This window comes from Sus scrofa, chromosome 7 (assembly GCF_000003025.6).
Source record: "Sus scrofa isolate TJ Tabasco breed Duroc chromosome 7, Sscrofa11.1, whole genome shotgun sequence".
In the NCBI taxonomy this organism is placed as follows: domain Eukaryota; kingdom Metazoa; phylum Chordata; class Mammalia; order Artiodactyla; family Suidae; genus Sus; species Sus scrofa.
The window spans coordinates 34,548,085-34,572,305 of NC_010449.5; the positions used below are offsets into that span (position 1 = coordinate 34,548,085).

At 46.3% G+C, this 24,221-nt stretch overlaps 1 protein-coding gene and 1 long non-coding RNA gene across 5 annotated transcripts in view; one reads left to right on the forward strand and one right to left on the reverse strand.

The window, feature by feature from the left end:
• Positions 1,327-7,502, reverse strand: SAYSD1 (SAYSVFN motif domain containing 1). Its single transcript, XM_021098658.1, has 2 exons — positions 7,197-7,502; positions 1,327-2,069 (listed from the first exon to the last, which is right to left on the reverse strand). Exons 1-2 carry the CDS (start codon positions 7,401-7,403, stop codon positions 1,692-1,694), a joined length of 585 nt encoding a protein of 194 aa, XP_020954317.1. The 5' UTR covers positions 7,404-7,502; the 3' UTR covers positions 1,327-1,691.
• The window catches only part of LOC102157750, a 48,541-nt gene continuing 30,474 nt past the window's right edge, over positions 6,155-24,221 (forward strand). For 3 of the 4 annotated variants that reach the window (XR_001303288.2, XR_297197.3, XR_001303287.2), the window contains exon 1: positions 7,181-7,314. This is a non-coding gene — a long non-coding RNA (uncharacterized LOC102157750). Of the gene's footprint in view, positions 7,315-24,221 lie in introns of all 4 variants that reach the window. The other variant, XR_297198.3, reaches the window with a different exon arrangement.

A 24,221-nucleotide genomic window follows, 5' to 3' on the forward strand; every position in this document is an offset into this window, starting at 1 on the left:
AAATTAAGATTTTGCTATAAGCAAATTGGGCAAGAATGAAAAAAGACCTCCGTTATTTGTAACATCTCATAAACATTCAAGTTACTTTTACAATAGGAATTATCTGAATCCTGAAATAGAAAACCTACTGAGGAGTCATTAATTTCTTAAAATCTGAAGTTTTGGAAGAAAAAAAAACCTACTGCTTTAGGGGAGTTCCCCAGTGGTCTAGTGGTTAGGATTCGGTGCTTTCCCTACTGTGGTCCCAGTTTAACCCCTGGTCTGAGAACTAAGATCTCACATCAAGCCGCCACACATAGCAGCCAAAAACAAACAAACAAGCAAATAAAACAACTACTGCTTTAAAACTAGAGTTCTCTTACTAATCAGTGTAATTTATTTTTTTAAAATGTATTTAATGGTTTGGAGTTCCCGTCGTGGTGCAGTGGTTAACGAATCTGACCAGGAACCATGAGGTTTCAGGTTCGATCCCTGGCCTTGCTCAGTGGGTTAAGGATCCAGCGTTGCCGTGAGCTGTGGTGTAGGTAGCAGATGTAGCTCGGATCCCGAGTTGCTGTGGCTGTGGGGTGGGCCAGCGGCTACAGCTCTGATTAGACCCCTAGCCTGGGAACCTCCGTATCCCGGGGGATTGGCCCTAGAAAAGGCAAAAAGACCAAAAAAAAAAAGTATTTAATGGTTTGCTTTGCCCAATTTTAATTTACATCATTTCTCACCTGAGGCCCACAGTCAAATGCACTGCTGGCTCTAAGCCCATAGTATAAGAAACAATCCAAGAAGCCGAGAAATTCCACTTCCAGAGATCCCTTGTGTACACACTCAAGAGTTTTTGCTTGCTGAATTCATCACTGATAACCACTTATCAAGTCTACCAATATTGACTCTGTGGAATCTCTCTCCACACCTGCCACTTAGATTATTGTCTAAGCGGGGCCAGAGTAACTGAGGAGCGTGGAAGATGGTAATAAGCAATCAGGGTCTGCTTCCTTTTCTTTCTTTCCCTCTTTCTTTTCCCCTCTGTCTCTTCCTTCCTTCCTCCCTTTCTTTTTTATCTTGGCCAGCCCCCGGCATGCAGAGGTGCCCCGGCCAGGGACTGAACCTGAGCCACAGCAGTGACAATGCTGGATCCTTAACCCACTGAGCCACTAGGGAACTCCTGGGGTCATGATTCTGAGAAGTAGATGTTTCAATAGCATTTAATGACCAAAAAATCAAGATTTAAGGCAGGAAGGAAAGGTTACCCACAAAGCAAAGAAAAAAAAGAAAGAAAGAAAGAAAAAAAACCCAACTTGCCACTTACACTTTTCAAGGAAAATAACTGCTATAAATGATATGAAAAGACTTGAGAAGATTTACTTTTAATACACGGTCCTGATGCATGGAACCATTACTTCAAACAGCTGGATATTTTCAGCAGTTATCTCCCTGAGGCCCTTCTAGTGCTCTAAAAAATCACCTCTCTCAAAGAAACAAATGGATCTCCTTTCTTGAGCGTGGAATTTTTATAAATTGCATCAGACCCACAGTGAGTGTCTTTCAGGGAGCTTCCCCCAAACCAGGCAGAAGCTCTTTCCACCAGGGAAAGCAGGTGGAGTGGTGGGGTCACAGAAGCGGCCCGCAAGCTGTCCTCGGTCTTGGGCACCTGCGATCAAACCCACAAGCGGGGGCCCCGGGAGTGGGAGGGCGGCACGGGGCTAGCCGGCCGCCTCCATGGGTCTGAGATGCAGCTCCCGCTCCAGCTGCTCGGCGCTCAGGGTGCCCTGGATGGCCTCGCAGCCGGGGTTGAACACAGAGTAGGCGCTCTTCTCCCCCTCCGTCCTCTCCTCCGGGCCTCGCATCCCCACGTACATCCAGTAGAAGAGGGACAGGACAAAGTAGGCCAGGCCGAACTCCAGTTCCACGAACAGGCCCAACAGGACCAGCCAGAGGAGCCCCTTCAGGAAGCCGATGTTGGTCAGGAGGGACTGGTCCCCCGGGGCTGGGGCCGGGGCCGGGGCCGGGGCCGGGGCCGGGGCCGGGGCCGGGGGCTGGGCTGGAGTCCGGGCTGGAGTCCTCGGCGGCGGAGTCGCTCCCTAGGACACACAAACAGACCACAGTGAGGCGGATGGGGGATGGGACAGCGCGGGGGGGGGGGGGGGGGGCCTCTCCTCCCTGGGGAAGACTTCCGGCTCATGGGTTTCTATTTTCCTGCTCTACAAAAATAAAAATAAAAATAAAAAATAAAAAAGATCAAGGAGCTCTCTCGAGTCCTGCGCCGTCTGAATCAAAACGGATCAGCACTGGATGACCCTAGGAAAACCTTTCAACCTTTCAGAGGCATCCACCTCTGAGACAGACTTAGCCTCTGAGACAGACTTAACCCGGGGTGAGCCTGCGGCTAACAGATGCTAATTCGGGGCCCATATACAACACGCCCCTCAACTAATAATGCAGCAGCCACACACATGCTTCCCACACTGAACCAATATGTTCGCTGACTGGATTCCATGCGTTAACATTCTGTTGAGTGACATGATCCAAGATGAGGCCTACCCCGGAAAGAGGCAAGGAAAATCCCTTCGAAAATCACTGTGAGTTCCCACTATGGCTCCGTGGGTTCCGGACCCAACTAGTATCCGTGAGAATGCGGGTTCGATCCCTGGCCTTGCTCAGTGGGTTAAGGATCCAGTGTTGCCGTGAGCTGTGGTGTAGGTGGGCAGCTGCAGCTCGGATTTGACCCCTAGCCAGGGAACTTCCCCATGCCACAGGTGCGGCCCTAAAAAGCAAAAAAAAGAAGGAAGGAAGAAAGAAAGAGGAAGGAAGGGAGGGAGGAAGGAAGAAAGAAAAGAAAGAGAAAAGAAAGAAAGAAAAGAATTCGCCATGATAGTCTCTCCATCACTGAGACCATCCTGCATGTCCCCCGGCGCAGGCAGGATCTCCCAACGGGACTCCCCCCAACTCTCCCCTGACTCCCCCTGACTCTCCCCACCCCAAGCCTATCTGTACAGCTACTAAAATCTCTTAAAACACCCACCGACCTCCTGCTCACAAACTTGGACAAATTTTTATTGCCTACAGGTTAAAATTTAAACTTGGGCCGGCATCCAAGGCCTTGCATTCACTCAACAGACAGAAATGCCAGCAGGCAGGTGCCCATGTGGGTACTAACGGCAGACATAGAGCTGTAGGAAGCTTGGTTTCCAGTCCAGTAGTTTCCAAAGTTTTCTGGGAACGACCCACAATACGACATACATTTTGTGCAGCTTATATATAAGTAATAGGAAAAAAGTCACACATCAGGAAATACCGTCTTTACATATGAAGCTTTGATTTTCTATTTTTTAATGCGTTTTAACAGAGAGCCGGATTCTCTAAATGGCTTTCACCACCCACTAATGAGTCATGACTTGCAGTTTGGAAAACAGTGGTCTAAAATTTTCCTGAACAACTCAATCCACGATCTGCTGCTCTAGAAATGAACCCTCTACTTCAGTTCAACTGGTCTCGCGACCCAAAGATACTGCCCCTCTATGGCCCAGAACAGCCTCTGCTTCCTCTCAGTCCTCAGCCCCTGGCTTCCTCCAGATGGGCTCAGCTGGTGCACTGTGTATGCCCTGACCTCTGGGGCCGTCAAGGACTGTGCCCCCACCTCTGCCTCCCAGAGCTCCAACTGTTTCTCCAGCTTACTGAGCACCAAACTATTTGTCACTCAACTGTCTCTTTTTTCTTGCTTTTTAGGGCTGCACCTGCGGCATATGGAGGTTCCCAGGCTAAAGGTCAAATAGGAGCTACAGCTGCTGGCCTGCACCAGGGCCACAGCAACTCAGGATCCGAGCCACGTCTGCAACCTGCACCACAGCTCATGGCAACACCGGACCCTTAACCCACTAAGTGAGGCCAGGGATCGAACCCGCAACCTCATGATTCCTAGTCAGATTCGTTTCTGCTGTGCCATGATGGAAATCCCCCAAAGCCCTTTCAAAGGCCTTCGTTGGGGATGGTAAGGGGAAGGCTTAGCGAGCAGAAGGAGATGAGGTGAGGGTAGGAGTCTCAAATGAACTGGCAAAGGGAATGAACAAGGGAGAAGGGGGTAAGGGAAATGCCTCTGCCTCATTTGGCATTTGTTTAAGTACCATTTGTTTTCTCTGCTGTAAAAGCTGTGTGTGGAAGCATCCGTGGTCACCACAGCATCACTGTGGTTTAAGGAGGGCACTTCTGTTCCTCCAATACCAAGCTGCCTCCCACCTCAGGGCCTTTGTACCTGTGGTTCCCTCTGAGAGGAAAGGCCCTTCCCCTCACACTACCTGGCTAGCCCCCTCTTCTACAAACCTCAGCAAAAAGTCCCCACATGTGCCCTTGGCCTTGGCCCAGGTTTCTGCAAGAGTGGCTCCTTCTTAGGAAAATGGTGAAGTCACCTCCTCAATGAGCCCCCCTGCCCCCCCAGTTTAAAGTGGCACTTTGCACCCCCCAATCCAGTATCACAGCACCCTGGTTTCTCCCCCTTCTATGGCATTCATCATTCTGTTGTTTAATTTCCCCTGCCTCCCCAACTCAGAGGCAAAGTCTGTGACAGCAGGGGTTTGTCTTCATCACACTGTCTCCTGGCATATATAGGACAGTAACTGGAACACGGTAGGCATTACTGCAGCATTTTACTGAATGAACAAATGATGGTGAGGGTAAGGGAGAAATTAAAAGCTGACTCCCAGGAGTTCCCGTCGTGGCTCAATGGAAACAAATTTGACTAGTACCCATAAGGACGCAGGTTCAATCCCTGGCCTTGCTCAGTGGGTTAAGAATCCAGCGTTGCCCTGAGCTGTGGTGTAGGTCGCAGACGTGGCTTGGATCTGGTGTTGCTGTGGCTGTGGCACAGGCCTTCGGATACAGCTCCAATTTGACCCCAGCCTGGGAACCTCCATATGCTGCAGGTAGGGCCTTAAAAAAACAAAACAAAAAAAAAAAAAGAAAAAGAAAAAACCCACACCTGACTTTTTGATTTATGGGGGTGTTGCAAAGGCTGTGCTTGGTCAGGTGATGTCAAGGAAGGGAGCAATTGAGCAGTGGGCCCACCTGAGCCAGGGCTTGGAGGGGAGGAGTTGAAGGATGAGTGTGGGCAACAGACTTGGGGGCTAGATGGTGCACTGGGGGCTGGTGTGGGAGGGGCCTGGGGAGGGAAACAAGGGAGGTGGGGGTCGGTGGGTTTAAAAAAAAAAAAAAATTACAGGCATTTTTGACCCAATGTGGTAGAAGCTTGTCACAGAAAGAAGTATTTTAGGGGATTGGTTTTCCCTGAGCTAAATCTGAGAATGAGGGGAGGAGGAGTGGATGCTTCCTTATCAATGGCCAGCAAAAAGAAGGATTTGCAAATAGATTTGCTAAAGAAGTCTCCGACAAGCCGCTGTGTGCCTCCAAAATTATGAGGTAGAGATTGTAAATTAGAAACAAAACAATTTAATGAGAATTTCACACCAGAGCAAACCTAGGAATGATAACTGAGTCAATGAAAATGAGCTTAAGATAGAGACCCTTATGAAAAAACAGAGTAATTGATAAGAAGCGCTGGAGATCCAGCATTTCTTCTCATCCTCTTGGTCAGGCCATCAGCTTTTGGACTTTTAATAATGGAAATTTTCTCCAAGTTCAGCTTCTCTAGAACCAACTCAGTGATCTCATATTCCTTTGGAAATGAGACATACAGTCAAATACTTATTGTGTGGGCTAGATACTGTTTTGTAACTGCAGGGAGGGAAAGGGGTAAGGAAAAGGATTCTAAAATCTAAGACATTGTGCTCAGTGAATTCAAATCAACAATAAAGTCAACCAGAGGCAAACTACATGCAAGGAAATGGATTGATTAAACCCTGCTGCACACTCTCTTTCTGCAAGTCAGTTGGAAACTTGCATGTCATGGAGAATAATATCTAATCCAAACTGGGTAACAGTGAGTTGTCCTTGATTTACAAAAAAATTTTTTTAAACCTGGAGTTCCTGACATGGCTCAGCGGAAATGAATCTGACTAGGATCCATGAGGACACAGGTTCGATCCCTGCCCTCGCTCAGTGGGTTAAGGATCCGGCATTGCCATGAGCTTTGGTGTAGGTCACAGACGAGACTCAGATCTGGTGTTGCTGTGGCTATGTTGTAGGCCATCAGCTACAGCTCCGATTTGATCCCTAGCCTGGGAACCTGCATGTGCTGTGGGTGTGGCCCTAAAAAGACCAAAAAAATAAATTGTTAAAACCATATGTGGTGCAATTTATCATTTAACACTATGAATGAACTTGAGAGAAGTAATTATAAGAGGAGTCAGGTGCACTTCTCCTCCAATACATTTTAATTTTCAAAAGGCATTTTTAGTTCTTATTGCACTTGAGGTACAAAGGCCTTGCCACACACTGCCTCACAGCGCTGATTTCCCCTTGATGTTTTATCCTGTATTTCCACATAGATACTCCAATTTCACATGCAAGTCACCTAGCCACTTCCCTCATGAGTGAAAACGGTGAAGATACAAAGAGATGTGAATGAGAGATTACCAAAGAATCACAAGGTGAAAAGGCTGTCATACAATCTATAAATTGTTTTTGCCTTGAACACTTGTTAAACTGGAATAGACAAGTACATGCCACCACCGGCAATTACAGTTACCGCACTTTGGCAAGTTTTCTATTCAAATGCCATTTCTAAAGCGCAGGCTATTTGGGCGACTGGTTGCATGTGGCCCAGGTGAGAAATCAAATGATGCCTTAATTACTGCCACTTTTTATCAGTATCCAATTAGACCTTTTACCCTCCATTAGCAGAGGGCTGTGTCTCAACACGGTTATGGAGAGGTTTCCCAAAGCCACCGAGCGCACAACGATAACTCAACTCGCTATGAATAGCTCAAGGGCAGAGGTGCTTTCTTCCAGGTCCCTAGACCCTCGCTTCCCACCCAGGGTCGGAGCGGCGTGGGTTGCCGGCTGGAAAGAAAATGTCAAAGCCACTTATCAGCGCCATAGGAGTGGCTGGAGACGCGAGGCCACGCCCCTGAGATGGTGCGTGGTGCCGCAGCCCCGCCCCGCCAGCAAAGGCGCCACAGGAAAGCAGTGGGGGGCGTGGCCTGCGTACCACCACGTGGTGTCGGGGGCGGGGCCTCGGCCAAAGTTGTCCCCAAGGCCAAGTCGGCTGCCCTGAAGCCCGGTTCGCGGGGGTTGGGGCGAGGCTAACTTCCTCTCACCTGCGTGAGGCTGGGCTGGGTCTGGGCACTCGCGGGCCTCGGTTTCCACGCCAAGAACCGTTTGAGCCAGCCTGGGGCTGCCTTTGGAGTCGCAGCTGCTTCCGCCTTCTGTCCTGAGGTTTGTGCACTCTGACTCGAAGTGGTGGGTTCGGCCGCCAGCCCTGCTCTTTTCCGGGTCGCCCGGAACTCAGCTAACCGCTGCTCCATGGCGCGCGCCCGGTTTCCCGCGCACCCGGGCGCGCGCGCCCGCCCGCAAGGCCCCTGTCCCCGCTTTGCCCGGCGCTAGGCAGCTGTGCGCCTGCGTAGCGGTGGCTCTCTGCTGCGCGTGCGCGCTTGGGGACCGGGACTCAGAGTGCGCTAGGTTTGTGACGTTCCTTAGGCTCTTGGGTACAGCTGGTTGTCCCCTCCAAACGTGTAGACGCGGTGTTCGCCTCCTGAGGCTATGTCGTTAAGACTCCAAAGCATAAAGACTGTCTCATTGTTCCCCTCTCTTGCCCCAAGCTAAGCTCTGCCGTACTCCACATCACTTTGGGGATCTGCTCCCTAACAGGGGTGGCATCCTCTAACAGTCAGGCACCAGACTGAGAAGGTGGTCCCAGGTTGTTGAAGAGGCCCATGATCTGTGGGAGGTTCCGGTGGCAGAAGAAAGGCAGGATACAGCCTACGCTTTTCCTTTTGATGGGTCTGCCATCCTAGCTCCTTGGACGGTGGCTTTCTCGCTGCTCACTTGGCAGGCAGGCTGTGCAGACCTCTCATTGCTCTGCCTCGTTGGAAACTACCGCTAATATGACTAGGTAGGCCACAAACTTAAAGCAAAACAAAACAAAACCTTTTGAGGGTGCAGCTTAAAATACACAAACCTTAAGTGTTAGAGTCAATAGGTTTGGACTTATGTGTATACCTATATATAACTGCTACCCAGATAAAGAACGTTTCTAGTACACTGAGGGCTCCCTCGCGCCCACTCCCAATCACTATTCACCCAAAAGGTCACAGTCGGGGTCAGGGACTATTAGATTTTTAAAGCTCTAGGCATGGAGCTAAGTGCCATTCACATAATTGAGACTCAGAGACTTGTTGAGTTTGAGTCAAGAAACTAGATGAACTAGAATGGAGTCTTTCATTCATGTAGCGAATATTTACCAGGAGCCTGCTGTGTGTTAAGTATGGAACCAGGCACCAAGGGTGGTGGGTGAAGGAAGGAAACCCTTGTTTTCATAGTGCTTAACATTCTAAATGGAAAGACAAATGCATAATTCAGTGCCAAGACCAGCTCAGCAGGATGGGGCTGAAGAATGGGTGCTATGGAACTTAAGGAAAAAAAGTTAACATAAAACAAGACACAGAGACATTTATCTTAAGTAAAGGCGGGAACCGGGGGACTCAAGTTCTCAGGGACCAAGATCCCTGCCTCAAGAAACCACACTGCTTTTATTGTGCTCTTGAGAATTACCTCAAGTGAAAAGGGGGTTGTAGGTGCAGGATATAGGGGTTTTTTTATTATTTTATAAGTTTTTTTATTATTTTAAAAGTCACTTCGCTGGTAGATGGTTAAACTTTTACTCTAAACTTTAGGCATTTAAGAATCATTAGCATTTGAGTTAGCTATCTATGCATAGCATTTCAGAGAATCCTCACTGTGCTTCTGCAAACGTATGCCTATTTGTGGCAACCCTGTGTGCCTAGGTTTGCACCTTGGTTCTCTTTCCTAATGCATATTCTGTTAACGACCACTCATAAACCACTTGGCCATGAGGATGCTCTTTCTCTTATTCTTTAGAGGACATATCATGCTTGTGCAAATGGCGTGCCAATCTGCACAAGTCCGGCTTACCTAGACCAATGTATTATGTCCTCATTCAGCTGACCCCTCGAATCACCCATGCCTTTAGGTCTTTGTTCTTAAGCTTAAGTCATTTACTATCGCTGTGACTGTTTCTCAAGCAGGAAGATGGGACAAAGTAAGGAAGGACAAGATGGAGTTTTCAGCAAAGAGGCTAAGACAATATTATAAAAACATGTCTCGCAACAATTCAGTATTTATATTTAATGTAATGTCAGGCACTGGTGAGCACTGTGAAGAAAAGTAAAGTAAGGAATGGAGATGGTGGAGCTGTTTAGAGCCTTTGACCAGGGAAGGTTTCTCTAAGGAGTTGCCATTTGAGCAGAAACCTAAATAAAATGAGTGGAGGGAGGCATGTAGATATCTGGAGAAGACTGATTCAATCAGAGGAAATAGCAAGTGCAAAGGTCCTGAGACCTCAAGTAGTATGTTTGACCTGCTCACAGAACATCGAGGGTCAGGTCATATAAGGCCTTACAGGTGGAGACTTTGTACTGCATCCTGAGTGTGATGGCAAGTGATTGGAGGATTTTGAGTAGGAAATGACATGATCTGACATCTTTTTAAAGGATCACACTGGCTGCCAGAGGAGGGCCCTTGAAGAGTACAAGTATAGAAGGCAGGAAACCAGAAGTGTAAGAGAGACCGCAGTTGGGCTAGGGTGGTGATGGAGGTGGTGAGCACTGGTTAGATTCTGAATAGATTTTTGAATATCTGAACCAACATGTTACGCAGTTGGATTGGCTATGGAGCGCAAGAGAAAGGAATCAAGGATGATAGATTTCCACCAGTCCTCCTCCCCACCAGTTCACACACCCAAGCCACCAAGTGAAAGATGCTTCAGTCCTCTATTGAAATGGAGGAAGACTAGGAAGAGAGGACAATGCCATAAATGTGGAAAGTTTTGGACATGCCCAGAGTTCGAGGTGCCTATTGGATATCCAGTGTTAAGCAACTGGATAGTGAAACGTGGAATTCAGGGAAAAGTCAGGACTGGAGATGCGATTGGGAGTCATTAACATGTGTGATATTTAAAGCCATGAACTTGGAGTTCCCATCGCAGTGCAGTGGTTAATGAACCTGACTAGGAACCATGAGTTTGAGGGTTCAATCCCTGGCCTTGCTCAGTGGGTTAAGGATCTGGTGTTGCCATGAGCTGTGGTGTAGGTCACAGAGGCAGCTCAGATCTGGCGTTGCTGTAGCTCTGGCGTAGGTTGGTAGCTACAACTCTGATTCGACCCCTAGCCTGGGAACCTCCATATGCCGAGAGTACGGCCCTAGAAAAGACAAAGAGACCAAAAATAAATAAATAAATAAAGCCATGAACTAGATGAGATCGACTAGGAAGTTAGTGTGGATAAGGAGAGAAGATATTTGAGGACTGAGCCCTGGATAGATAATTAGAGATGGCCTGTAAGACGGAAAAGAATGGGGATGTTATACCACAATGACCTGTCATTGAGAAACTGCAGAAAATTTCTTGCCCATCATGGGTGTCTGGAGTAGTTCTGCTTCTCTTGAGGGACTGGAGATTCTATTAGTTATGTTTCCCACTTGATCATCACACTAAGACCTTAGAGCTGCATTTATGATCTACTTCTAGGAGGCGTTTAGACTTAAGGCATACCCTCTGTAAGCTATTGCAGTCAGGGTCTCTGGCAGGAAACATGGCACCTTCAAAAGGGAAGGGAAGTAAAGGGAGCCATCCTGCACTGTTGGTGGGAATGTAAATTGGTAAAACCACTATGGAAAACAGTATGGAGGTTTCTCAGAAAACTAAATATAGAACTAGCCTAGTGTACTCAGTGTGTGAATTTACATTTTATTGTGGAATACTTTGCACATACCAAATTTTATACACACACACACATATATATATACACACAGAGAGATAATAAACATACACATAATGTGTGTACTTGTAAATTATAAGTAATAAAGTACTCATATACCCTGTGATATAGTAAGTCTTTGGCCTCAATTCTTCACTCCACCTAGTATCCAGGCATTGGAGAGTAGACGTGCCCATTCCTTGATTTTGAACTCAGCCTTGCAGTTGTTTTTGCCCAATAGATGATGGCAGACATGGTACAAGGACAGGGCTTGAAGTGTGCTTGTCCTGTTGAGTCGCCCTCTTAATACTCTGCGCTGCCAGGAGATGAACTTGCAACAACCAGCCAGCTGTTCCAAGAATAATGAGAGTCCTGTGGCTGTGGTCACCCAGCTGACTCACTGACCAGCTAAGCCCAGCCTTAAATAGCTGCCCCTGGCTTACCTGAGATGTATGAAAAAAAAAAATACTTGTTTTATATCACAGAAATTTTGTGGGTTTTGTTACACAGAAAAAAATTACTCAAAAAAAACCCCAAAAAACAAAAAAACCCAGAAAGTTTCTGGGTTTTCCTGTGATCCATTCCTAACTCCTACCCACCTCTTCAATCTATTAATGTACTAAGTTACATTAATAGACTTTCTGTAAAACCATCCTACATTTCTTGGAATAAATACAACTCAGCTGCTTTATAAAACAAAAATTCAAAGCTAGATCCAGTTTCATAATCTTTAAGGAATTTTGTATCTATATTCATTAAGGAGGTGTTCCTATAATTTTTTTTCATGTACTCTTTTTGAGAGGTTTTGGTTTTAGGATAATTCTAGCTTTTCAAAATAAGCTGAAGTCTCCATCTCCTCCCCTGACCCCCCATTTTCTCGAACAGTTTGAGTAAAATAGGAATTGACTGGTTCTTGAGTATTTGATAAACCTTAACAGTAAAACCATCTAGACCTGGTGTTTTCTTAGATCAAATAAATATGTGTAAGCTACAGTTAAGTGGATTCATAGCTGGTCAGCACAGCCTTACCCAAAAAGTATTAAGAAATGGATCACCCTCAGTCTGCCCTGTCTGATGGGCTTAAGAGGAGCATGGATGAAAAAATAAAAGATAATTTATCATCTTTCAGGTAACAAAAATTTGATAATCTCCAGTTGTGTCTTTAACGTAAAAAAAAAATAAATTATACTAAAACGAATTTGCTTTAGTCTCTCATGAGTAAAGGGCTGTGTAGATGCCCAGAGGGAACTCTGCCTCCCAGATTTGCATTGATGTTTCGGTATCATTGTTTTCATCCCCTCACTGTTTGTCCGAGCCCTTTTGTTTCAATAGGACTTAGAGCTTTTCCCTGACCCCAGACTGGGGAAGAGGGGCCTGTGTGGGGGATGTTTCAGCTGCTGCAGTCAATCCCATTGGCAGCGTCGGGGAGGACCCCATGCTCTCATGCTGTCTTTGGTCCTGTCCCTGCAGGTACCACATGGAAAGATCTGAGCACCAGATGCCATAGGAATGTCCAGGGGAGAGTGGCCTGGATAATGATGTTTCTCGGCCCTGATACTTTAGACGTTTTGGGGCCAGATAATTCTTTGTTGTGGGAGCTGTCCTGTATCTTGTGGGATTCTTTGCAGCATTTCTGGCCACAGTCAGTACTTGCTAGTAGCACCCCCTGGTAGTTGTAGCAGCCAAAAATGTCTTCAGGCAGTGCCAGATGTACCCCCGGACACAGATAGGCCCCCAGTTGAGAACAACCAGCCTAAAGACCATGTTTTAGTAAGAGTAGTAAAGGCACTGGGTGGTTTAGGCCTGAGAAGAAGAGTTGTAGTGAAAACGTACCAGTTGGCTTTCACAACGATTAAAAGGGCTGTTGCGAATGGGGGAGCCGAATCATTTTGTGGGGCTCTGAAAGGCAGAACTAAGGCCAACAGTTGGAAATGACAAGGTGGCCAATGTGGAATCTCTTTTTTTAAAAAGGAATTTTTCAACAGGTCAGTTATTCCAGGAATAGCAAGTTGCTGGAATAATTTCAGTGCAGCGAGTTCCCTGACATTAGCAGTATTCAAGCTGAGGCTGACAAACCACTTGTCAGGAATGCTGTGGAGGGGATTCTGGACTGAAGAGAGGGCTTGGTTCGTGTAGATGATGACCAAGTCTCTTCCAACTGGAGAACTTTACGGTTTAAGTAGAGCACATGGGGCTGAGAAAATGGAAGACTTTGGGGCATCGGTCCAGACATGTTGCTTGAGGCATTGGTGCCTCTGCCCAGACCCCCTCAGATCTCACTATTGCTGTGTATACAGATGGCTTGTTTCTGCAGCCCCCCGGGGGCTTCCTCTGGCTGCAGGAGAGTATTCACTAGTGCAAGAGGCAGACTAGCAGTGGGATGGGGAATTCTTCCCCCCAATGCTCAGATCGCCTTCTACCAATGGTGGATGGGAGTTGGTGCCTAAATGCCCCAGCTCCCTCACTTCTCCTCAGGATCGTGCTGAGGTGTGTTCCCCAGGGGTCTTCAAGGAGGAATGAGCCGCAGTTGCTCATAGCAGAACCTGCTCAGTAAAGCATCCTGTGTCACCTCTCCTCCCTTTCCTGTCTCACCTCCTTGCTCCCCCATCAGTGCTCCCAATAAGCCTCTTCCATCAGGTTGTTGTCTCAGAATTTTCTTCCAGGAGAATCTAGGGTTAAGATCTAAGCCAGGTCTGTAGAACTGGCTGCAGAAAGGGAAGTAAATAGGAGGACTGGTCAGTATTTCACATTCACAAGACCCCCCAGTCTTGATGTTTGAGGCAGGCCAGTTGACTTGAGGATGGCACAGCCCCAGGAGAATGATATTTGAAGGTAGGAATAAAGAAGTTAAGAAAAAGAGTTCCATTGTGGCTTGGGGTAATGAACCCAATAGTATCCATGAGAATATGAGTTTGATCCCTGGCCTCGCTCAATAGGTCCAGGATCCAGCATTGCTGTGAGCCGTGGTGTAGGTCACAGACGTGGCTCAGATCTGGCATTGCTGTGGCTGTGGTGTAGGCTGGCAACTGCAGCTCCAATTTGATCCCCAGCCTAGGAACTTCCATATGCTGCACATGTGGCCCTAAAAAAAAGAAGAAGAAGAAGAAATTAAGAAAAGAGAAAGGAAGGGGAGGGGAAGGCCATGGGGCCTCAGCTGAAGCAGCCAGATCAGGACAGCTCCTGGGGAGGCGATTTGGCCCATACTTTATATGGAGGATGGAGTCAGAGCCGCTGATCCAGTCATTCTCTGCTTCTGTCCCCTAAGGACTTTAGGGACCATTCAGTCAGTAAATGTTGATTGAGCACCTGCTAAAAGCCAGGCTCTGTGCCAGGCCTTGGGGATGCAAAGAGGAGTCAAATACAGTCGCAGCCTTACGAGTTATAGGTCTAGTTGGGGAGGCAGACTCATTGACAAACAATTACACACGGAGATCTGAGGGAGCGGAGGGTCACAAACTCACGTTGGAAAGTAGTGTGACTTCTTTGGATTTAAATATGGGGAGACCGAGGCCAGAGGAGGAAAGCTGATGGGGTTGTAATTCCTGGGCATTGCTGCAGACACTAAATATTTCTGTTGGTAGTTCATTTCTTTCTAGCTCTTATCTTTTACATTTGCCTTGGAAAGTATGGCCCGGTGACCCCGGCCTCCACCTGCTTTTAGCTTGACAGTCAGGGCTTGCTTTGGCCTGACAGCCACTGCTGGATTGAGTTTTGCCTTTTTGTGCCCTCTACCCCTTGCCCAACTACAGGGATCTTATTGCCCCCAAGAGCCCAGCAGCCTCTGCTGTTTTTCCTGCTCTGTCCTGCCTGGTCCCATTATCTGAAGCTTCCTCATTAGACTTATGAGGAAGTCATTCCTTTAACTCCCTTTAGGTTCCAAAACCTCAGGTTATGACAGTACCCCACCCACCTGATGTGCCTTACCTTTTCCTCTTTTGAATTCGTTAGTGTTTTTCGATGATGCCCAGAGAAATGCCTCCTGCGACTTGCAGGATGATGCTCGGACCAAAGCCCACAGAGTCACAGCAAAGATCATCTGTAGGTAAATCCCATCCCACAACTTCATTTTTTTTCCCTGAAACTATTTAGAGAAGAACCCCTTTGCAAGTTGAGAATGGGCATAAAGAAAGCCAGAAGTGTTGTGTTTCAGATGAACTTGCACAGTTACAAATGGGAGTTGAGTTGGAAGGAAGGCAAGCTTTTGCCCTTTAAAGTCCTTTGAGGAAATGGGCTCTTGCTAAAATATGCAAACACACCCAGAGTGGCATATTTCCTGATTCTTGGCAGCTGCTCAGCCTCTACCCTGGAGACTCTTGCTTCAGGCCTTGCATTTTCTCCCCAGCCATTGACCTTCTGGAGTGCCTGAACATGAAAGTTTGGGGCCCAAATGGACCCATCCTTCATCCTAACAGCGAGAGCTGCTACTGAGGCTCTGAGGTGAGACTGGTCTCTTCTGCATGACTTAGTGGCAGGAACACAGCCAGGGCCCCTGACTCTGCTAGGTTGTCGCCTGCTCGGCTGTTAGTCACTTCAGTGCTCTGCACACTGGGGAGCCGTTGCAGCTTCTGTAGTAAGGTGGACGTGATGGAGGGGAAGTGAGGCAATTCCTCCCCAATATTTGGCCTCCTTCCAATTAGTGTGCTGCTTTTCTAGGCTTGTGTCCTATGAAAAGGAAATTTTCTTAGTTCGTGCTTAAAAAATTTTTTTTTAACCTTGAGGTGACTAATTCGCTATCAACAGTAAATATTTGTTGGGTTCCAATAATAGTTGACCTTTGCAGAATGATTAGTGTGTGCATGATGCTACACCCCCAAAATCCTTATGGACTTTAATTTTCTCAGCAACCCTTCACACAGGAAGGCATTTGGACAGAGATAAAGTAGTTCAATGTCACACAGCAAGCCACTAGCAGGACCATGATTTGAACCTGAGTCTGACTCCAGAGGCCAGGAATCCACTTATTCTGCCTCCTTCTCTGTGCAGACCACTTTCAAGGGTCTGTGACTACAAGCAAGTGTAAGTTGTGATCCCTGGCCTCCAAAGAATTCGAAACTCACAGGGAAGATGAAACACGAATGTGAAATGCTGCGGGAGTTCCCTGGTGGTCTAGTGGTTAAGATTTGGTGCTTTTACTGCTATGGTCCTGGTTTCAGTCCCTGGTCTGGGAACTGAGATCCTACATCAAGCCACTGCAAAAAAAAAAAAAAAAAAAAAAAGGCAATGCTAAATAATGCCAAAAATTATCTGCTAAGTGTCCTATCAGTAGAACAGACAGTCAGGAACTTACCAGACAGAGGAAAGATCTGTGAGGATGGGGTGTTCTAAAAGGCCCTGTGGAGGAGTGTGGCATCTGATTGATCTTGAAAGATGGAAAGTACTGAGGTAAGCCGAGAGGAGGAAATCAACCAAGCCAAAGAGAACTTCAAACATCTGGGTTCACGTCCCAGCTCTGACATAGGAAAGGAAAGTCCTTTCCAGTCATAGGAAAGTCCCTCATTCTCTTTATTGCTCCATGAAGCTAAGGGAGGTGGTGTGGAGTCAGGGAGAGAGCAGAAGTTTGGAGCCAAAAGAGGCTTCAGAGAAGCAGGGAGGGAGGAGGTAGTTATTTGAGGAGGAAGGGATATTGACAGAGTTCTCTCTTGACTTTAGAGGTGGTTCCACAGGTAATTACTGTGATAATCCATTGAGTTGTGGAAGGAAAACAAACCAAACCCCTTATCTTCTGATTTTTATTTGCCTTGGGCAAGGCACTTTCCCTCTGTTTCTTCCCCTGTAAATGGGGCTATCTCACAGACAGATATCAGGATGCGGTAAGCTGATAGGGAGTGCCTACCAGGACCCAGCTCATCATAGACCTTTAGCTAACCTGGGCAACCAGGAAGGTGAATCCAGCGTGGTCCATGCTCAGTGGGTAACCAAAGACCTGAGAAGAAAGAGGAAAGATTTCTTCTCTGATCTTTATGATTTCCTTCCTTCTGCTGACTTTAGGTTTTGTTTGTCCTTCTTTTTCTAATTCATTTAGGTGGTGAGTTAAGTTGTTGATTTGAGATTTTTCTATTATTGAGGAAGCCCTGTATCCAGGCCTGTATCCTATAAATTTCCCTCTAAGCACTGCTTTTGCAGCATCCTGTAGATTTTGAATGGTTGCGTCTAAGAAACAGGAAAGGGAGTTCCTGTTGTGGCGCAGCGGAAATGAATCCGACTAAGAACTATGAGGTTGCAGGTTCGATCCCTGGCCTTGCTCAATCGGTTGGGGATCCAGCATTGCTGTGAGCTGTGGTGTAGGTCGCAGACAAGGCTTGGATCTGGCATTGCTGTTGCTGTGGTATAGGCTGGCAGCAACAGCTCTGATTAGACCCCTAGCCTGGGAACCTCTGTGTGCTGCAGGGACAGCCGTAAAAAGACAAAAAAAAAAAAAGAAAAAAAAGAAAAGAAAAGAGTATCGTCCTAACCCAGACAAATTAGAATGTGTGTGGAGAATTTGTACCTTGGTAGGTTGGTTTTTTTTTTGTTTTTTGTTTTTTGTTTTTTTTTTTAATTAAAGTATAGGGGATTTCCCCTTGTGTCTCAGCCGAAATGAATCTGACTAGCATCCATGAGGACACTGGTTCGATCCCTGGCTCACTCAGTGGGTTAAGGATCTGGCGTTGCCGTAAGGTGTGGTGTGAGTCACAGACACGGCTCGGATCCTGGGTTGCTGTGGTGTTGGCTAGCAGCGGTAGCTCCAATTCGACCCCTAGCCCAGGAACCTCCATATGCTGCTGGTGTGGCCCTAAAAAGACAAAAAAAAAAAAAAAAAAAAAAAGTATAGTTGATTTACAATGTTTTGCCTATTTCTGCTGTGCAGCAAAGTGACTCAGTCATACATATATATATATATATATATGCATTATTTTTATATTATTTTTCATTATGGTCTATAATGGAGATTGGATATGGTTGCCTGTGCTATACAGTAGGACCATATTGTCTATCTACTTATTGGTAGGTTTTTAAACTAAAAACCATCTGAGATGACTGAAGCGAAATTGTTTACATATCAAAAAACTGTCATACAAGTTTTGCTCCTGCCTTCTTCCTGATTCCTGTTACTCTCCAGAGCTTGTGTGAACCGGAATAAACCTCTTGCTCCCATTACCTTGATAGGCTTGGGTGAAATTTACTCAGCCATTGACCTCTTGAGGCAGCATTGTTAGGCCTGTCAATCAGCCAGCCTCCCACAGTGTGTTTGTAGGAGCCACTGGGGATGCCTGTCTGCCTCACAAGAAATCCAGTTGGTAGGAACAACGGACTGAGCCTGTCTCTGTATCTGAGATCTCAGTTATGAAGTTAATAATAGGAGAAACCATCAAGTACTTATCTTTAGCTTGCAGTCTCCTTTCCCTTCTTACTAGGAGCTGCTAAAGACACAGCGAGATTCCATGGAGAGTGACTCTCTGGTTAGAATTTTCATCATGGAGTTCCTGTCGTGGTGCATCAGAAATGAATCTAACTAGGAACCATGAGGTTTCGGGTTCGATCCCTGGCCTTGCTCAGTGGGTTAAGGATCCGGCATTGCCGTGAGTTGTGGTGTAGTTTGCATACATGGCTCAGATCTGGTATTGCTGTGGCTGTGGCATCAGCTGGCAACTGTAGCTCTGATTTGACCCCTAGCCTGGGAACCTCCCTATGCCACAGTGTGGCCCTAAGGAGCAAAAAAAAAAAAAAAGAATTTTCATCATGCCACCAGCCATCTTTTTTTTCCCATACAAAACCCACTCTCAAGCTCCTGCCTCATTACCTCCCATTGCCCGTTCAGACCCTACTCTAGCTATGTTAACCTACAATTTTCTAAACATCCTGTCTTATTTCCTGCCTCTGTAATTTTGCTCACACCTTTTCCTTTCACCTGAGGCATCCTTTCCTCCCCTTCCTTGCCCACCTAAATGCCTCTCATCTTACATACTTGACTTAAATATCTCCTTTTCTAGGAGGCTTTGCCTGCCAGGTAGGGTTTGGTTCCCTCAGGCATGCTTTTGAAGCACCAGGTGCATACCCTATGGCAACCCTTATCATCTGTATTAAGTGGTAGGATGCAGTACCAGGTTTTTGAACAACGACCAAAAGTGGTAGTGGTTTGAACAAAATGGAAGTTTATGTTTTCCTTCTAAGCATCATTTGAGAGTGCCCTTGAGCAGTGACCCAGGCCCCTTCTATCTTGTTGCTCTGCCATCTCTAGAGTGTTGACCAGCATAGTGCAGGTTGGCTCACAGCCACACTAGAATTCCAACCTGCCCTAATTCCAAAGCCAGCCTCTTAGCCACCAGGTCATACTGCCTCTATTAGTGGAGCTGAGCTCGTTGCTGACTGGGGAGGAAGATGTAAAAAAGTTAGAAAAGTTCAGGGTATATTGGGAGATACTTGGAGTGCCTGTGGGGGCTAATGGGAGTTGATATCATGAAGATTGAAACTTAAGATGCAAGGTTTGGAGTTCCCGTTGTGGCACAGTGGTTAACGAACCTGACTAGGAACCATGAAGTTGCAGGTTCGATCTCTGGCCTTGCTCAGTGGGTTAAGGATCTGGCATTGCTGTGAGCTGTGGTGTAGGTCTCAGATGCAGCTTGGATCCCACATCGCTCTGGCTGTGGTGTAGGCCAGGGCTACAGCTCTGATTCGACCCCTAGCCTGGGAACCTCCATATGCCGAGAGTGCGGCTCTGGAAAAAGGCAAAAAGACAAAAAAAAAAAAAAAAAAAAAAAAAGACGCAAGATTTGAATACATCTGATAAGTGTTGTCAAGTATGTCATTTCTCAGGCACATAGTCCACAACCACTATGTGTCTGAAGTGGAAATCAGCTCTAAGCACTTCTTAAGACCCTCCTGAGTCTTTCTTACAACATTTTTAAGAGGCATGAGTCAGATCTTTGCAAAGATAAATGAAGTAAAGATGCTAATACTTAATGAATCACTTCTAAAGCAGGAGGCCGGGAGCCCGAACCATCCACTTTCTGAGCTCTTTCCAATGCTGACTGAACATCAGAATTGCCTTAACATTTGAATGAACAAGAAATAGAATCCTGTGCCCCCTCCATGGCCTTTGACTCTCCAGTGTGGGCTCATGAATTTCTCTGTTTTTATGACATTCTCCCAGTGATTCTGATGACGAGCTACCTGTGGGTACCTTGTACCCTGAGACCCATCACCACCGCGTATTTACTCAAACTGCAGATTCACCAACTGAGCCTCTTTTTCTTTCTTGGTTGGAAGCACTGCTCTCCCTTTGGACCCATGGTGGGGTGATGCTTGTTTGACATTCTCTCTGAACTCTAAACTCTAGGTTATTGCAGTATTCAAAAAAGTCTTGGACTTTCTTCAAACCTGCTCAGTGACAAAACTATTCCCTAGAAACTTAAGTACAGAGCTGAGCAGTTCAAAAAAGTGTGGTTAACCACAAACCCAACCATTTTACATCTTGTAAAGAGGTTTGGAAAATCATTAGATCGCAAAACCTCCAATGGCCCCTGATAGAGATTTTTTTTCCCCCTTACATGCGGCCATCCATATGCCATTATTCTCACCTCATTGATCCTCTGGACCAAACTTTCTGTTTTTAGAAAATTACCTGGGCAGAAACTGAGCCCAATGTTGATAATAGAACCGTTCTTTAGTGCATCATGAGCCATGCGCTTAATAGACCCCATCTCCTGTCAACCCCCTTGACAAGCCAGGCGTATTAGCATTATCAGTTCCAATTTATAGGTGAAGACTCCAAGCCTCAGAAAAGAAGCAGAGCTGGAATTGAAAGCTGGATCTCTTTGAGTCTAAATTCTGAGTTACTTAACTACTCCTCCCCATGGTGTTCATGCAGGGTGGGGGCAGGAGAGAGGAAGAGGACAAGGAATAGAGGTGGGGAGACAGCTTTTTCTCGTTGAGACCTGCTGCCTGTTGTCCTTTGCTGCCCTCATCCCTCTCCTTCATGTTCTCATGCCAGTAGCAGCCAATGCAGGAACAGCCTTTGATGCTCCAAGGCAGACTTTAGCAAAGAAAGTTGAGCTGTTCCTGCAGAAGCAAGCTACCCCTCTGCATCATTTCAGAGCCTCAGTGGACCCACAAATATCATTTCCAGCTAATCACATATGCACCAGGCAGTTATGATATACAATAAATGATTAACACATTCAGCTGGTTCCCTTGAAGACAATTCAGTAGATTTATTGGAAGGCACTTTTATTCAAGATGATACACCGATTCTTTTTTTTCTCCCCCTACATTTCCTCCCTTTGCTGATTCACTGTGTATTGTGTCTGAATCATTTGGCTTTTCTAAGTCAACAGAGCTGAATGGAAGGAATCCAGATATTGTGATGACTGCTGGGAAAATGGTAGACTTGCCTCATGAGAGGGATGATGGGGACACTCTTTGGGATCAAGAGCATTCTAAATCTGAGCCGCTTAAAGAGGGAGATAACCATCACTTTTGGTCCAAAGCTTCCCTTGGAGATTGAGGTCATCTCCCCCAAATGCTCTTACTTGCCCATGGGAGGAAAATTACACTGGATCCCCTCAGTTTGTAGCAATTAGAACGAATTCTCCTGTGGCAGGCTAGGCCCTCCAGAGCTTTAATTGCTTCTAATGTTGAGTGACTTAAAATAATTCACTCTTCCACGGGCTAATCTCTCATTTCCCGGAGCAGATTGAATTGTTCAGAAATGAGCCCTCTGAGAGAACCCTTGCTTCTCATTCAGCCCTAGATTTGTGGCGTATATTTTTAGGAAAAAAAAAAATAAGGAAGCTGATATGGGGGCTGGGTAGGGGTAGGAGGACACTGGCTGGGCCTGTTCTGTGACTCCAGAATTGGCTTCTCCATTCTGAACAGTCTTGCCCTTGTCCCTCAAATCTAACTGATGAACCGTGGATAATGTGCATTAAGAAAACCATTCTAGGAGTTCCTGTCATGGCACAGTGGAAACGAATCCGACTAGGAACCATGAGGTTGCGGATTTGATCCCAGGCCTTGTTGAGTGGGTTAAGGATCCAGCATTACCATGAGCTGTGGTGTAGGTCACAGATGAGGCTCAGATCCAGCATTGCTGTGGTAGTGGCATAGGCCAGCAGCTGCAGCTCTAATTCACTCCCTAGCCTGGGAACCTCCATATGCCATGGGTGCAGCCCTAAAAAGCAAAAAGAAAGAAAGAGAGGAAGGAAAGGAGGGAAGGAGAGGAGAGGAGGGAGGGAGGGAAGAAAAAGAAAGAAAAAGAGAAAGAAAGAAAGAAAGAGAAAAGAAGGAAAAAGAAAGGGAGGGAGATTGATTCTATCCTTTCACCACTCAGAGTACTAGATGGCTGAAAAATAGCCAGGTGTAACAGTATGGAAAGACAAGTTCTTGCCCTGACCCTTCGACCAACTAGCTCAGTGTTTCATCTGTAAAATGAGCCTGTTGTGTCTCTGCTCTCTGAGGACTCTTAAATTTATTAAAGAAGAGTTTGATTAAATACATTTTATTATTCAAAAATAGGGTTTCCCAACCCCAGCAAAAATAGCATGTGGGGTCAGATCAGCCTTTATTGTGGGGGATGTCCTGGGCATACTAGGATGCTGGGAAGCATCCACCGTCTCTACCTACTGTATGCCAGGAGCACCCCCCACCCTCAGTTGCAACAACAAAAATTATTTCCAGACATGGCCAAATGTCCTTTGGAGGGCAAAATTGTTGATAACCACCTTCAGTAGCTCCCTACTGCCAACAGAAAACGCACTCATTTATTAAATATTTAGCATTTATTAAATATTTATAAGACCAATGGTAACCAAGACACAGTCCCTGTCCTTGAGGAACTCATAGTTAGGAGGACAAACAATTATACTTAGTGTGACCTAAGTAATGACCAAGAGAGATTCAGAGGAAAACAGGGGGAAATTTCTTTTATTGTTTTTCAGGGCCACACCTGAGACATATGGAAGTTCCCAGGCTAGGGGTCGAATCAGAGCTGCAGCTGCCAGCCTAAACCACAGCCACAGCAATGCGGGTGGGATCTGAGCTGGACCCACACCACAGCTCATGGCAACACTGGATTCTTAACCGACTGAGCGAGGCCAGGGATCAGACCCATATCCTCATAGATACTAGTTAGGTTCATAACCCCCTGAGCCACAACGGGAAATCTGAAAGGGGAATTTTTTGAGAGGGAAGGCAGAGAGAGTTCAGAAAGCTTTTTGTAGAACTTAATGATTAAATGAAATATCAAAGCATGTGTAGAAAATAGCCAGGCATTCACAGCTGCAGAGACAGCCTGAGAAAAGGCATAGTGGTGAGAATAATGACATGGAACTGGGGAGATGTGAGGATGACCGAGACCAAGAGACGACACCTCTCCCATCCCAGCTGTGTATGGGCTCTTTTTTTTTAATTATAGTGTAATCGATTTACAACGTACCAATTTCTGCTGTACAGCAAAGTGATGTAGTTTCTTTTAACATTCCATTTTTGGGAAGGCATTCAAAACCCCAAAGAACTCCCAGCCATTGTTTTGCTGGGTCTCCAATAGACATTGCTGCCACAGAGCTCTCCAGGGTACTGAACCATATCAATCTGAACAGCAACTCACTAGCTAGGAATCCGCCACAACCCTGCCCCTTCCAGACCCTGATTCTTGCCTATGCCCACTGCCTGTGGCTGATGCCACATAGTAGAAGGAGAACAGGTTTACCAACCCAAATGATTCAAATTAAGAGACAGACAAATACATGATAAATTACGGTTGTAAATTATAAACTAGGGGTGAATCCCTACAAATAGTACACAGTATTTTGGTGGCCTTTTCAAATGTTTTTAATTTGGAATTTTATGTTTTCTAAGATATGACAGTGAACGTATTTTTTACTCTGAAAAATATTTAAAATAGGAGTTCCCAGAATTCCTGTCAAGGCCCAGGGGAAACAAATCTGACTAGTATCCATGAGGACACAGGTTTGCTCCCTGGCCTTGCTCAGTGGGTTAAGATCTGGCATTGCCCTGAGTTGTGATGTAGGTCCCAGATGTGGCTCGGATCTGGCATCGCATAGGCCGGCAGCAACAGCTTTGATTAGATCCCTAGCCTGGGAACCTCCATATGCTGTGGGTGCAGACCTAAAAAGCCATTTAATAAAAGGAGTTCCTGTGGTGGTGCAGCGGTAATGAACCTGACTAGTATCCATGAGGATGCTGGTTCAGTCCCTGGCCCCACTCAGTAGGTTAAGGATCCAGCATTTCCATGAGCTGCGTTGTAGGTTGCAGACTCAACTCAGATCCCACATTGCTGTGGCTATAGCATAGGATACAATTCAACTCCTAGCCTGGGAACTTCCATATGCTGTGGGTGTGGTCCTAAAAAGC

Excerpts from the sequence above, each read along its gene's own strand:
- SAYSD1 (XM_021098658.1), bottom strand. The coding sequence starts at position 7,403 with ATGGAGCAGCGGTTAGCTGAGTTCCGGGCGACCCGGAAAAGAGCAGGG. Across the intron at positions 2,070-7,196 it reads CCCAGCCCAGCCTCACGCAG|GGAGCGACTCCGCCGCCGAG; the intron begins GTGAGAGGAAGT and ends TGTGTGTCCTAG.